This window comes from Sebastes fasciatus, chromosome 12, assembly GCF_043250625.1.
Source record: "Sebastes fasciatus isolate fSebFas1 chromosome 12, fSebFas1.pri, whole genome shotgun sequence".
Classification (NCBI taxonomy): Eukaryota; Metazoa; Chordata; class Actinopteri; order Perciformes; family Sebastidae; genus Sebastes; species Sebastes fasciatus.
The window spans coordinates 26595513-26611639 of record NC_133806.1 but is presented as its reverse complement, the minus strand read 5'-3'; the positions used below and the strand labels follow the sequence as shown (position 1 = coordinate 26611639).

The following is a 16127-nucleotide window of genomic DNA, read 5'->3' as shown; positions in this document are numbered from 1 at the left end:
GATGGTGAGTGTGGGCTTACTGCCACCTGCTGTTGAAATAGGGCAAGACTGAGAGATGATGGCCCATACAGGGGGAAAAGTGTAAAATGTATTGCGAAAAACTGAGAAAAAAAAAAAGCAATTTGACACACAGTGCTGAACTGCATCTCAAGTTAATCTTCAGGTTCCCAGCTTTCAGATGTGACATCTACTGCTGACCTGCTATCTTGCATTTTTTGCAATTAAACACTTTAAAAATAGATTAATAACAGTATTTTCATGTATTTGACAATGATATATCGGCAAATATATTTATTTGTAAAATTACAGAAAATCCTGCTACTTTTATCACTAAAGAATACTTTATTTTTACGTTAGGTTTGTTAAAATTAGCATGCAAAAGCTGTTAAAAAACAGATATTTAATGTATTCCTTCCATTTATTTTTGGTTAAAACAAATGACACATTCCAATAAACAGTTAATTCTTGTAGTTTTAACATGATTTTCCTATCATTTTGAAAAACAGGGAAAATTTTTAAATTGATTGGGAAAAACTGTAAAAAAATATATATATATTGTTATTACAGTGTACACTTTCACAATTCATTTATTTTAATTAATTAAATAATTAATACGTTTATTTTTGGCAAGCAAGGCACTTAACCCCAACCGCTCCAATGGACTGGGCAGCTTCCAGGTGTGAATGTGTAACTGTGTGAATGTGATCAGGGCGTTCCTGAATAAGAGAGCATTGCTCTCAGTGAACCTCCCCCTGAATAAATAAAGGTAAAAAAAATAAAAATTGTTCTTTTGTAAAATTACAGAAAATCTTACTTTTATCACTAAAGAATACTTTATTTTTACGTTAGTTTTGTTAAAATTAGCATGCAAAAGCTGTTAAAAAACAGATATTTCATGTTTTCCACAGATTTTGTTTTTGTTAAAACGACGACATATGTCAATAAACAGTTCACTCTTGTAATTTTAATATGATTTTCCTGTAATTTTGAAATACATGGGAAAAAAAATTCAGATTTATTGGGAAAAATGGTTTAAAATAAAAAAAAAAATTTCGCAGTGTACTTTCACAATTTTATTTAATTAATTTGTTAAATAATTAATACATGTTTATTTGTGATTTATGACTAGAACAACTTGATGCACACCTGCTATCTCCCCCTAAAGATCCCCTGTACCCCCCTACAAAAACTGGTCTAGTGTGGGTCTCAGAGGGTTAAAGTTTACATGAATCTGTTAATATGTCACTGCAAGCCCTGCAGTAGAATTATATAGACTATTATAGAATTAATTAATGTATTATTTTATTGTGCATACAGCTATGCTATGGCTTGTACAAGGTACTGCAAATTAACACATGCCAGATACAGAATACTGCAAATACATCTTCAAACATATCACAAAGATAAAGAAAAACAATTTAAATAATGTCATAGTCATAGTTTCTGCAGACTATAAACATTTTCCACTTCATAAACCTAAATATTCTCATTAACTGAGATCCAATGCCATAATGTAACCCCCTGTTACAGTTCCCCAACCACCACAGTTATCACCAGAAGCATCCATACTTTACCTGTAGCCGACCGTGAAGAGTGTCTGAGAGGGAGGCAGGACGGAGGGACATTTATACCAGAGACAGAGTTTGGGGCAGAGACAGAGAAACAATCACATGCTGCTCCTCAGTTCTGGCTCAATGAAAAGCATATAGAATATTGCTATGTTGGTGTTTGTCATGTGGTTATTTGAAATAACATTGACCATGGGAAAGGTGGAGGCCTGTCATGATGTGTTTGACAATGTCCCTCAGACATGTAAACAATAAACCAGCATAATCACTCTATTTTGTCACGCTAATCCACGCCTCCTGCCACTTGTCCTCTTACGTCCTCTCGTGTCTCTGTCATCTAATTCCAGCGAAAAACAAAGTTAATGTGATAATAACGTGTTAACGCAAGAAATAATACTCTTATCAACATGGGAGTGGGCAAATGTGCTGCTTTATGCAAACATATGTATATATTTATTATTAAAAATCAATTAACAACACAAAACGATGACAAATAGTGTCCAGAAACCCTCACAGGTACTGCATTTAGCATAAAACATATGCTCAAATCACAACATGGCAAACTGCAGCCCAACAGGCAACAACAGCTGTCAGTGTGCTGACTTGACTATGACTTGCCCCAAACTGCATGTGATTATCATAAAATGAGCATGTCTGTAAAGGGGAGACTCGTGGGTACCCATAGAACCCATTTACATTCACATATCTGGAGGTCAGAGGTCAAGGGACCTCTTTGAAAATGCCCATGACAGTTTTTCCCTGCCAAAAATAGTGTAAATTTGGAGCATTATTTCCTCTCATACCTGTATCTTCACTCTAGCTTTAAAACTGAGCCCGCTACAACCTAAAAAAGTTCAATAATGTGTTAAAGAAATTAGTGGCGTTAAAACAAATCTGCGTTAACGCGTTATTATCGCATTCACTTTGACAGCCCTAATTAAGATGCTTCACCAAAGACCTGGAGAATCTGATGTAACTTATCTGCTGCAATACATGGCCTAGTTCAGTGGTTCTCAAACTTTTTCTGTCATTTGGAGGAAGAAACATTTTCATTTTTCTATATTTCTTCTTAATTAATTCATAGGCCCTGTTCACACCTGGCTTATGAACATACGTCCTGAGTGACCACTTGTGATCTGATCTCACTTCCCCGCTCTATATGCAAATAAATACGAAGTAAACACATGGTTAATACAGTAGACGCTGTGACGTAATATTACAGGAATGTCTGTAGTAATATCCTACATATTTGTGAATTTGGGTACATTTTATTAACATTAAAATAAAAGGTTATTGTACCGGCGGGGACCTCTGTGCCGCCGGCGCTGCTGCCTTTGCCAGGAAACAGCGGCTTCAGAGAGCCGGGGATGAGAGAGAGCGAGCGGGCGAACCGGAACAAAAACACTGACACATCTCATACAGTATGATAATAATGCACTTTGCGTGCCTAGTCTGATAGACTGTAGATATGTAGCCTATAGATAAGATATATATTAATAAAATACACAGAAACTTTGAAACACTTTGAATTCAAGACTGGGGGTAGGTGTTCTAACTTCCCTGTCAGTCACATTAGATGAATTGCCACGACAACAGACTTATGTCACCCAACTAACACTAAAATGTCCCTCTGTAAATCTCTTATCCTTTTACTGAACATCCCTTTCTGACCCGGCCTGCTTTCCTTCTTTCACCCAGTCTCTGTTTTAAGAGCGGCTCCTTTGTTTGTTGTTGTTTCTGCTCCATATTTCCACACAGCGTGGCATGAGTTGACTGTAAAACTATGTGCTGAAGGCGGAGATGGGTAAGCCCACTGCTTGTGTACACAAGTTCACATATACTAATCCACCTGATATATATTTATATAATAGTATGAGCTCACTTGGATGAATGGATGATTGCCCTTTCATTAGAACTGCACAAAAGGAGGTGGTGTCACGGTGTCCCGACCTGTTCTCTGGAGCCATGACAAATATGGGAGACACATGATTTTAATGGTTTAATAACCAAAGTAATTTATTTAACAAAAGCAATTCAATTAAAGGCATAACTGAACATAGACAAGGTGTGGAGTATCAGTGAAATGAACGGCTCATTCAAGCCAGGAACGGAGCAGCACAAAGGAGACTTCAATTTGAATCAGACACATCAGCAATACTGTGTTGACTTTTGGCGTTACGTTTCCGACTGAGGGCTAACCGCTAACGTTAGTTAGAAACCAGCAACACCCTATTTAATAGAGAGCCGTCAGGGGTCTAATGTTAATGTTCACCTGCCCGACTTAAAAAGAGCTGCTGTGTGACTGGTTGTACTAATAACAAGACCAAAATCCAAGTCTCCAGTTTTATATTAACGTTATACCTGTTGAGGAATGGCTGAGGAAAAAGGGTATGGCGGCGTCCATCAAGAGGGGCTCACAGAACTTGAACTCCGACCGGAGTGTCAACCAAGACCCTGGTCCCTGGTTTAAATCATTAAGTTGTGTTCTTGTTAAATTATGGCTCATTACCATGAGCAGTGCCTCAGCCCTTGTGGTCGTACCCGCAGACATTAAACCCATGTCTGTGTCAAAGCCTATCTGTCTGATGATGGATCATCTTCTGGAAACACGGCCTTCAGATGAGGAATCGCAACCAGACTGCTGGACCTTGTCACTTAATTGGTTGCTCAGACTGAATTGTAGATATCTGTATTGAGAAACCCCATACACTAGAATGGCAAAAGTAGCTTGAAACATACTAGTTTAATAACTAACTAATTATGAATGTCTAAAATTAGAGTTTTGCCTAGTCAAAATAGAATTAGGAATATCTTGAACTAGAGTTTTGACTAGGTAAAACGAAGTTGTAGATATCTCTAATGAATATCCTGCCTATAGCTATTAAATGTTAAAACGGCTTGCCATAACGTTGTAATTAGGTAATTACTACAGCCCACAGTAAGTCAAACTTTGACAAGGTCGATATGATCTACAGTTTGAAACAATTTGAATCAACTGTTCCATGTATGTTTCTCCTCTTATCTAAATAACAATGCCTCCATATTTTTCTCTGTCAATAGAATTAAATAGAAGGCAAAACAATAATTACAAAAAAAGTTAGGCTATATGTGGATGTATTAAATTTAAATATACATGGCTTAAGGATAGCCTACCTTACACGTTTTGTTCAGCAAGATAATCTCCACAAATGAACACCACTTTTATGATTTCTTTAGTGTAAATACAATCACCAGAAGCAGTGGCCCCCCTGAGCCAGCCAGACAGCCACACACAAAAAAAACATTACTACTACTACTACTACTAATAATAATAATACATTTTACAAATTGTCAATATTTGTGTGTTTAAAATATGGAATGCACCCAGCAATATGTGTAAAATATGATAGAAAATCATCTGTGCAAAATACACTGGGAAAAAAAAGTTCGGAAACTTGTGTTTGGTGGATTATTTCTCTGTTGTTACAATGCTAATTGGCATTGTATTTTACATCGTTGGAAAGCCTGTTTATTTACCTTCACAATGATGTCCAACTTGTAAGGATCATGCATTTGTGGGATGAGCAGCACAGCTGATTATGTGGGGAGTGCTCAAGAAAAATTTGCCAAAATGCTCTGCCAATGGTAAACAGTGTATTCTCCTGTTAGTATTGACTCTTGTTTTGAGTTGTTTGGTGGATTGGATGATTGATCTCTCTATCAGTAACAAGGAACAAACAAGACATATTGGCAATTTTACACTTTATTCATTTAATACACTGTCAGGAGCCTCAGTAGCGGTGGAAGATCCATACGCAGCCACAACAGCCTGGCACCTTCTCCTCATGCTGGTCACCAACCTGGTCACACGTTGCTGTGGGATGGCGTTCCATTCCTCAACCAGGATTCGTTGCAGGTCAGCCAGCGTGGTTGTGTTGGTCACTCTAACACGTACAGCACGCCCAAGCTGATCCCACAACAAGTGTTGAATTGGGTTGAGGTCTGGACTCTTGGCAGGCCGTTCCATTCTCTCTACTCCCACATTGTGGAGGTAGTCTGTGATAACCCTGGCTCTGTGGGGGCGAGCGTTGTCATCTTGGAGGATGAAGTTAGGTCCCAGATTGTGGAGATATGGGATCGCCACTGGCTGCAGAATCTCATCCCGATATCTCACTGCATTGAGATGGCCTTCAATGATGACAAGCCTTGTAATGCCAGTGAGGGAGATGCCGCCCCACACCATGACACTGCCCCCACCAAAAGCTGTTACTCCATCGGTGCAACAATCAGCATAGTGTTCTCCGCGTCTCCATACTTTGACCCTGCCATCCAACTTTCGCAGACAGAACCTGGACTCATCACTGAACATGACATTCCCCCACATGTTCAGGTTCCATTGTCTGTGTTGTCGACACCAGCGCAAACGGGCCTGACGGTGAAAGGCAGTCATTGCAGGCTTCCTGGTAGCCTTATGAGAATACACTGTTTACCATTGGCAGAGCATTTTGGCAAATTTTTCTTGGGCGCCCCCACATAATCAGCTGTGCTGCTCATCCCACAAATGCATGATCCTTGCAAGTTGGACATCATTGTGAAGGTAAATAAACAGGCTTTCCAACGATGTAAAATACAATGCCAATTAGCATTGTAATAACATAGAAATAATCCACCAAACACAAGTTTCCAAACTTTTTTTTTACAGTATATATAAATACATACATATATAACACACACATACACACACACACACACACTATCAAGCTTGGTCATCAATGTAAAAGCAGAAATATTGAAATACCATATTTAGTGGAATATTACTATTAATGCCTAAGAATCATTTTAATGGGAGGGTGGCCACATTAACCCGGTAGGAGAGAAGAAGTATACAATGGAAGTATGCAATCCCATTTTGGTCTGACTCCATGGGCCTACGTCTTGATACAGTTGATACTTGGCAATCATTGGCTGTAATGGTAACAAGGTGAAAAAACAAATATTGATTTCCATCAGATTATATCTGTTAGTTAATCAATTAGCTTGTAAATGAGGCAAATAAAGAATTCAAATATTCAGGGAAGTCCAATAATGTTGCCATACACATCTCTGGGGCTTGGTGTTTATCAGTAGCAGGAAAAAAAAGATTAATAGTGATATGTTTACATGCACATACATTAACCACAAAATAAAATTAAATACCAACTATTTAGTCCACCAACTGTAGTAGCCCATTTATATATTTCAAAAATGCAGATCAAAACAGACTTTTAATATGATGCTTTGGCCCCAAATGTATTGTGTATCTCTTGATTTGTGGTCATTTGATTAATTGCAAATTACTTTGATATTAGCACAACCAAAGCCCAAACAAACTCAAGTGATAATGGGCTTTCAAGTCGATTCTGCATTATCTGTCTTGCCAGCCTGTGCAAAAATGTACATGATGCATATTCTTAGTTAACTTTTTGTTTAACCAAATTACACCAATCAATGGGTCAGTATATAGGCCCACAGATTACTTTTGCCCCAGTGCCCCTCTACCGGCTTAATCTGGTTATGCTGTTTAGGCATTAATTGTAACATTACACAAACTTGTGCTTGTTAAAGTATCCTTTAAGAGCAGCTCTCAAGTAATGACATGATTAATCATATGTATGAAAAGAGAAGAATAGCCAAGAGAAGATTTTAACCTACATCTGCCCCATTGTTCATTTTTGATCACTTGATTTCAATGTTAAGGTTAATTCTATTTGGGTGAATCCCTATAATTTGCTTCACAAGTGAAAAAGACAGCAATCTATGATATTTAAATATATAAACCATGATGAAGGAATAACAAATTGGCTGAAAGTAAAGAAAACCAAAGTGGTGGAGGAAAGAAATTCTGCTGGTGGTAAATGAGGTGAATCAGAGAAAGCAGGTACTAAAGAGAATTTTTTAATTATTATCATTATCCACAGCAGAAAATTAAACTTTTCCTGGTGAATTTCATCATGCTATTCACATCGTTCATATCATAATTGAAAAAAAAAACAACGAAAATCTCAAAGCCAATACATTATCTGTCAGTTGAATTAATGTTTTTATTTATTTATTTACATATTATTATATTTACTTATCAGCCTCTCACAGGCTGACACATAGAGACAGACAATTATACAATACAATACAATACAACTGTACAGATTGTGGGTGGAAACCGGAGCACCCGGAGTAAACCCACCCTGAACAGGTTGCCAGCCTATCACAGGCTGACACATAGACAGACAATTATACAATACAATACAATACAACTGTACAGATTGTGGGAGGAAACCGGAGCACCCGGAGTAAACCCACCCTGAACAGGTTGCCAGCCTATCACAGGCTGACACATAGAGACAGACAATTATACAATACAATACAATACAACTGTACAGATTGTGGGAGGAAACCAGAGCACCCGGAGTGAACCCACCCTGAACAGGTTGCCAGCCTATCACAGGCTGACACATAGAGACAGACAACTATACAATACAATACAATACAATACAACTGTACAGACTGTGGGAGGAAACTGGAGCACCCGGAGTATATCTACCCTGAACAGGTTGCCAGCCTATCACAGGCTGACACAGAGACAGACAACTATACAATACAATACAATACAATACAACTGTACAGATTGTGGGAGGAAATGCTCACATTCTCACCTATGGTCAATTTGAAGTCAACAATTAACCTGCATGTTTTTGTACTGTGGGAGGAAACCGGAGCACCCGGAGAAAACCCACGCTAATCCTCTCCTCCAGAGGCAACTTAAGTGCACTTCTCATAGAGGTAAATTATCCCATGTCTGTAGATGTCAGCTGGCAGGTCTCCTGATACGACTGATATACGATCATCGTCAGCCTTGATGGTAGTACCCTTCATAGGACCAGAAAACAAATAGGACCACATGTGCCCAGAGACTGCGTCACTGTCTCTCTGACAAATTGCAGAGGACAGGGAGTAGCCTTGTGTTTTGTTTTCTCCCACAGGAATTACTATGTTGGGAGTTGGATCCACGGGGCTCCTGAGTACCGTGCGGTCAGCATTTGCCGCTCGAGACAGATTCAGGGTGAGAATGTCAGGGAGGTTAACCCACACTTGTTGTCTCTCTGCTGCGGAGCCACATGTGGCACAGTGTCTTGCGCACTGGCCTTCATTGATAGCATGTCTGAGAAGAGCGGCGATTGAACCATACAGACGTGGTGATGGTAGAAAATAAATGCTGCCCAGGTTTGCGGTGCATTTACAACGGGTGCATTTACATTCTTCACACTTGCATTCCTCTTTCACCTGAATAGTTGTTCGTACCCCACAGTCATTTAACAAGGCCAGCACATGTTGTAATAAATCCAGTGGATTTGCTGGATCTACTGTGACGCTCAATCCTGCCAAAATCTCATCGAGTTCTGGTAGAATGAAACTCCTCCCTGGGTTGTGGAGGGCTTCCAAAAACAGTTTCACAAATGCTGGTGATGTTGAGAGTTTTGTCAAATACACCAAATACTCTGGTCGTAGTTTCATCAATTTCACCCGCACAACTTTCAGGTTTAGTGCAGCTTGCAATGTTGCATTCATCCAAGAATTGTTGAATCTGTTTGGAAATCTGCAGATCTCCTTGCTGATTCTTGTGTGGGCCTCAGTGATACCAGCAGGTTGGAGGATTTCTTCATCTCCAACTTCAACTGCACATTCTCCAGCAGTGCTGGTTCTTGGGTCGGCCTCTGATTCTCGGGTGATATGGTCAGTGGGACTAGCAGGTGGGAGGATTTCTTCATCTCCAATGCTCAACTCGTCGTGACTGATTTCTTCATATGAACTGGTTTCTTCATCTCCACTGCTGTCATCTTTACTGAGGTATGGCTCGAGGAGCCTTCTGACAGTTTTAGTGACAAAAACACCCGCAAGAAAACCCAGACCTAGAAACATTATGCTGAGAGAATTTGTCTCAATTTGTGAAACTCGGGGGAAATAAAAACTGTTCTTTCCGTGATCGAACAGTCCTGTTTGGTTTGGTCTCGATATTGCCAATATCTAGATCAAGTTGATGTCGTTAATGTGATACACGTGTGTGTGTCTGTGTGAGTGGTGTGGAAAAGGAGATTGGCAACCAAATGCTTTAGGTCCTTAAAACTATTCCATTTATCTGGAATTCCTCCTTTGATATGGTCCCTTTGAATCAGCTGTGATGTCATAATGTTCTGGAATGGAACGGGTTTCTGTGCAGCGTCATCCCAGAGAAGCACGCGTAGCTGGGGGGGGAGACGTTACCAGGGCAACCGCTCCTCCTCTCCCGCGGTCACATCAACATGAGTAAACACAACGAGGACGTAAAGGAGGACGAGTCACCGTGATGACGTTTACTAGTCTCACTTATCCCACTTGTTAGCAACCACCTCTTTAAAGACACATAAAGGCTTCAAATTTCCCGAGTAGGGTATTTATTTGTGTATTTTATATGGTTGAGCAGAACGTTAAAATCTCTTAAGCGTGTGTTAACCACAGACCTTATTTTAGGCATCTAATTTAAAACCAATTAAAAAAAAAAACATTGACTTCCAGACGAGGGAACCGGAAGTGCTAATATGCTGTCATTTCCGGTGTGCACGCCCCGCTCTGACGCAGAAAACAATTAATTTTAATATATGTAATGTCATTAAATTTGTTTTAAAACAATGACATATACATACTGTAATGTGCTGTAGATGTCTGGTGATTGCGTCTTGATATAATAAATCATAATAAAACATCATGTTTACGCGGGAGGTGAAAGGTTACAGTCAAAATGGCGGCTCACACTGGAGCCGCGAACACACCGCTGAAAGAAGCCGGACAGTGAGGCTTTCTCTGCATGTTTTCATCCACGGCGACCGCAGCAAGCACTGTATGGATATATTATCTGTTATACAACACCGACTGCTAATCACGGCCGACTTTTATTTATGGATACGTCCGCTGTGGTTGCGATAGAAACACTGTAACGGACACCAACCTCCGAGTACAGAGCGTTCACTACAGAGTCCTCCGTTACCAACGTTACAGTGCTGCTGGTCTATGCGTCCTTAACGGTACATCCAGCTAACGCTGTTGTTAGTGTCGCTTACTTCTTCTACTTGTTGCAGTGTGAGCTTGCTGGATGTTGAACTAGCAGCACACAGCTGCAGAGCAGGAAGCATCACGGAGCTGTGTTATGTTGAAACCTCAGTCAAACAACAACTACAAGACCCGAGGATGAACAGGAAGAAGGATAAAGGATTTGAGAGCCCTCGCCCTTTTAAATTATAAGTATTTATTGTAGTACACTAACATTTGCATAAAGTACATGCAGTAACGTTACTTAAAGTACAAGTATATCTAGTTATGTTCACATCTCATACTGACATTGTTCTCCTGTCGTTGCTTTTACGACCCACCAGGTGGTGTGCATCAACAACATCAACTTCCAGAGGAAGTCTGTCATTGTGAGTACTGAAGTTACACTACACTACACTACACTACACTACACCACACTACACCACACCACACCACACCACACCACACCACACCACACTACACCACACTACACTAGATACCAAGAACAATCTCTGTGGTAGAGCTGCACGATCATGGCCAAAATTATAATCACGATTATTTTGATCAATATTGTACAATATCACGAATATTCATTGATTTTAGGGACAACTTATTTTTATTGCACTTTCACATTTAAAGGGACTGTTTGGAAGAATCAGAAATGCTTGTTAACAGCGACACCTGTGGCCGTTAAGTCAACGAAAGTCAGCGTCGGGCTCGCGCTTGCTCGCTCTATATAGACATGAACGAGCATCGCTCAAAACAGTGAGGCGACACACGTCAGCTAAAACCACAATATCACTCTGTATTTCACCTGCTTGGCAGTAATGTTAGCTGACCAGATGAAGGTCTCTCCATGAATCACTGCTGATCCTAGTGTTGGCTTTTCCTGCTTCAGCCTCCCGACCGCGGTCGGAGGGAACAGGGGAGACACCGGCACCCGGTCGGAGACAATAACGTTTCTCGCTGCGGAGCCCGGTCACTTCACAAGACACGGGAAACCTCTGTTGGTCTGGAGGAGCTGCAGCATTTATTTCTGCACAAACGTCCACTGTACATTCTCTAGATATTCTCAGAGCTACGAAGTCTTCTGCAGTGTGTAGTGTGCGGCATGCACGTGAGAGCGGAGCGAAAGAGCGAGAACGAGCGGTGTGTGTGAGTGAAGGCAAGCAGGCACAGGAGCAGAGTACAGCAGAGACTCCGGCCCTGGAGACCAAAACTATGGTCTCCCCCGCGTCCTCCGACCGCTGCCAACACTGTTTTGCAAGACGGGCTTCACTAGATATAACTTTGCGGTTTTGGTGCTTCCATGTAGTTTGTGTTGGAGTCTTGTCTGAACAGCGTAGCCACACGTTTCTGCTAATGTACAAATATTAGCATCAAAATAAGACTGGTCCTTATTCAGTGCATCTCCTGGAAGCAAAATGAAAATGTACCAAAACTTTTGGGCTTGGGAGTTGTTTACATCTTAGAACTTTAACTCTTTCACAGTGTGTTTTCACTTCATCAAAGTTAATCGTAGTGTTTTGGTCGCCTAAAAATGTCTTATTCAACGATCGGTTGTTCTTAGCTCCACCCTCTCGTGTCACTTCTGGTCGCAAAAAACCCAAGATAGAGATGGCCAAAAACTAAGATGGGGACGGAATTGAATTGAATTAGTCCAGTGTAGAGGAAAAAACAAGAATCTTCAGGTCACTGGATGCCAAAAAGCAAGATGGCAACGGCCAAGAACCAAGATGGTAACGACCAAGAACCAAAATGGCGACAGCCAAAATGCCCAACTCGATCCTTCAAAATGGTAGTCCACAAACCAATGGGTGGCGTCACGGTGACTACTTCCACTTATTATACACAGTCTATAGCCTTGACAGCTCCCCAAAAGTGAAGCCAAAACGGAGCACGCATTTTAAACATCGCAGTCGATCATGTTCATTTATTTGAGGGAAGGCAAAATCGTGATCGCGATTAATATTCGATTAATTGTGGAGCCCTACTCTGCAGTCTAATTTGTTCAGTCATTCTGCTATGGTTAGACCGATAACATCGGCTAATATTAAATCAACTTGCATCCTATCTCTTGTAATATTATAGTGGACTGTAAGAGATAACTGCTTGACAATTTAGTGTTCCCTCTTTTTGTCCACGTGACGTTACACCTATTTACACATAACACTCATTCAATCAGGGAGAATTATGAACTGCAATTAAAAACAATTGCTTACTCTATTAAAAACCTATTACGCTGAGAATTCAGGTTTATTAAATAATGATTCATAATTTGTATTTGCTAGATATTATGTAGGCGTTATTGTGTTACAACCCTACAGAGTTATGTGAAGTCAGGATGACTTTGCTGCTGTCATAAAGCCAGCACAGATACTGGTGTTTGGAACAATCTTGGGTGATCAAACCCTTTTATGCAGTTCATTTTGGGGTTCTACTCCACTACTACACTACTGATGACAGTTGTAGTCTATTTTCACCAACGTCTTCCTCTCTTTTGCATCCCTCAGGGCTACGTTGAGCTGACCATTTTCCCCACAGTGGTCAACCTGAACAGGATCAAGCTTAACAGTAAACAGTGCCGCATCTACAGGGTGCGAGTCAACGAACTCGAAGCCCCGTTCATTTACAATGACCCCACGCTGGAGGTGTGCCACCATGAGTCCAAGCAGTGAGTATATCCGTGTGCTGATGTTGACGACATTAAGCCGGGTTTCCACCAAAAGTGCCTGGGACTTTTAGTCCATGGAACTACTTTTCAAGGAACTAAAAGGTTCCTTTCGTAATAATAATAATAATAATTTGTTTTGTGTGTGTCTACGTAGGAGGAACCTCAACTATTTCTCCAGTGCCTACACGGCAGCAGTGAGTGCTGTGGACCCTGATGCAGGACACGGGGAGCTGGTCATCAAAGTTCCCTCTGAGCTCTGGAAACAAGGAGATGGTAAGACGTAGGGGTGGGGCAAAAAAATCGAATCACCTATGTGATTTATCTAATTACGATTGAAATAGATTTTTTAATGCCAGAATCAATATATTTGCTTCAAATGAGTCTATGTGGAGGTAGAAGGAAGTTACCGCTTTTATTGTAGTCTGAGTAACGTGACGTCATATCCGTTCAGTATTCCTCAATCAAAACAAACCGCATCGAGTAGAAAACGGCGGAGGGTCTGCGTGGATACGACCTGCACCCTCATATGTTAAATCCAAAGTGGTAAACACTACACATCCAGTAAAGTATGGAAACACTTTTCACACATTGCAGGAAAAACAGAGCTAGACATCACGGCTAAAGCTGCATGCTAACTCTGTCATGGACAGGAAACGTTATCGTATTGCGTGGTGCGGTCAAGCTGGGCGTCACTCTGATCTCTGTGGTCAAATGGGCCGACGCTACAACTGTAGAGCACCCATATACTGACATTTATGTTAAATGCATTCAAACGGCCCCGATGGAGCTGATCATGGATGTATAAAGAGAACGGAGCTGACGGGAGAGCTAGAGACGACCTTGGAGAAGTTAGAGGAAGTATACACATGTGACTACATCCGGTTTTCAAAATAAGGTGTTAACAAAGGGAACTATATATACATTTATGGAAATAAGATTGATTGTATTATATTCACCAGAAGTATAAAACATCACATGTCCCTTATAAATTAAAAAGAAAATACCAGTAATTTGTGAGGGAAATGTCTTTATTCTTTGATTTTTGGATTGCTGGAACAAATGTAATAAATAATTCCTGACAATGACTGATATATTTGACTTCAGAACATCTCTGACTACATACATGCTGAAAATCAAACTTTATAACTGTATTCATTTAAATATTTTCCAAAGTAAAAGTCACTAGAAGTGTATGATTCATCTTTTTCCCATGGTCTAGTGTTAAAAAAGTTAACGAAAATCACAGTAAATCATAATATCGACATAAAGGCAACTGAAAATGTAAAAGGTCACACAGAGTTGTTTTGGATCATTTACTATTTAAAATGCAGGATTCAAAAGTGTGTTTTTGCCAAACCAAGACTAACATAATCTACTGTCCTTTTTAAAATTCCAACATCTTCACCAGATTGTTATAAAAGATACAATTTCATAATCAAAATTCATTGCCTGATAGCTTGTAATTGGCATGGTCACATGAGGTAGATTACCAAATTTCCCTGGAATAAGTGAAACCTTTTCCACTCTTGGATTATTGACAGAAAAGGAACTATAACATCATGACTGATACACAATTGTTTCTGTGTTTTGCGTCTCCAGATTTAAAAGTTTTAAAGGTGTACATAGAGTTTTCCCTGGATCAGCCAAAAGGAGGTCTCCACTTCGTTGTTCCTGATGTGGAAGGCAGCATGGCGGAGAGAGGAGCTCACATCTTCTCCTTTGGATACCAGAACTCCACCAGGTCTAGTAACAATGACTAACCATGATTAACAACTAGGGCTGTCAGTCGATTGAAATATTTAATCGGGATTATTCGCAATATTGTCCATAGTTAATCGTGATTAATCGCAAATTAATCACAAATTTTGTATTTGTTCAAAATGTACCTTAAAGGCAGATTTGTCAGGTATTTAATACTTATTAACATGGGAGTGGGAAAATATACTGCTTTATGCAAATGTATGTATATTTTTATTATTGGAAATCAGTTAATGCTCCATCCTGCGACATCGCCCTGTCGGGGTCTATTTCACAACAATGACCTGTTAGTTGTACATTATCCCGCTTATTACATGGCTACTTACGTAACAAATCAAGAATTTGACACAAAAACGGTCTGCCAGAGTCCAACATCAGAACTGCGCCCATAGCAACGATGTAATTGACCAATCAGAATAGATTATATATAAATTATCTATAAATATATTTTTGTATTATTTATTTTTTTAATAAATTTTTTAATACAATACAAAACATTACACTATATACATATATATGCACATTACACTATGTACATATATATATGCACATGAAACCACATTTTTACTAATGCCATATAAATATTTACCTTTAGCATGAGTAAGAATGTGGGTTCTTCTCTTATTTGGCCAGTTGCTGCTGTTTTTTTTTAAGGACAACATCATACAGTATGTATGTGTGTGTGTGTGTGTGTGTATATATATATATATATATATATATATATGTGTGTATACAGTATTAATACACATATACATACATATAAATGGATAAAGAGTGGGTTGTTAAACATGATAAAGTAACCTAATATAAACCACATTACATTCTCCTTAAATGATTCTATCAAGTCAGCTAAAGACTGACCTTATATGTTTAATATACTCAGTCCACTTAGGCCAAATCCAGAAAATATTTTCTCTTTGGGCTTTGAGGGAAAAAGACAATCTTTCCATGACATATACTTCATATATTATTTCTATCCATTCGTCAATGGTGGGTGGCTCAGATTTTAGCCACTTCCTTGTAACAGCCTTTTTGCTTGCTGCCAAAAGTAT

The 16127-nt window shown here is 39.7% G+C and overlaps 1 protein-coding gene across 2 annotated transcripts in view; it reads left to right on the top strand.

The window, feature by feature from the left end:
- The first annotated feature begins 10229 nt into the window (after window positions 1–10229).
- Window positions 10230–16127, top strand: part of taf2 (TAF2 RNA polymerase II, TATA box binding protein (TBP)-associated factor) — a 29645-nt gene continuing 23747 nt past the window's right edge. The window contains exons 1-5 of one of the 2 annotated variants that reach the window (XM_074654458.1): window positions 10230–10852; window positions 10978–11032; window positions 13157–13317; window positions 13472–13590; window positions 14917–15058. In XM_074654458.1, coding sequence (XP_074510559.1) covers window positions 10803–10852; window positions 10978–11032; window positions 13157–13317; window positions 13472–13590; window positions 14917–15058 — 527 coding nt within the window. In that variant the 5' untranslated portion in view covers window positions 10230–10802. Of the gene's footprint in view, window positions 10857–10977; window positions 11033–13156; window positions 13318–13471; window positions 13591–14916; window positions 15059–16127 lie in introns of both variants that reach the window. The other variant, XM_074654459.1, reaches the window with a different exon arrangement.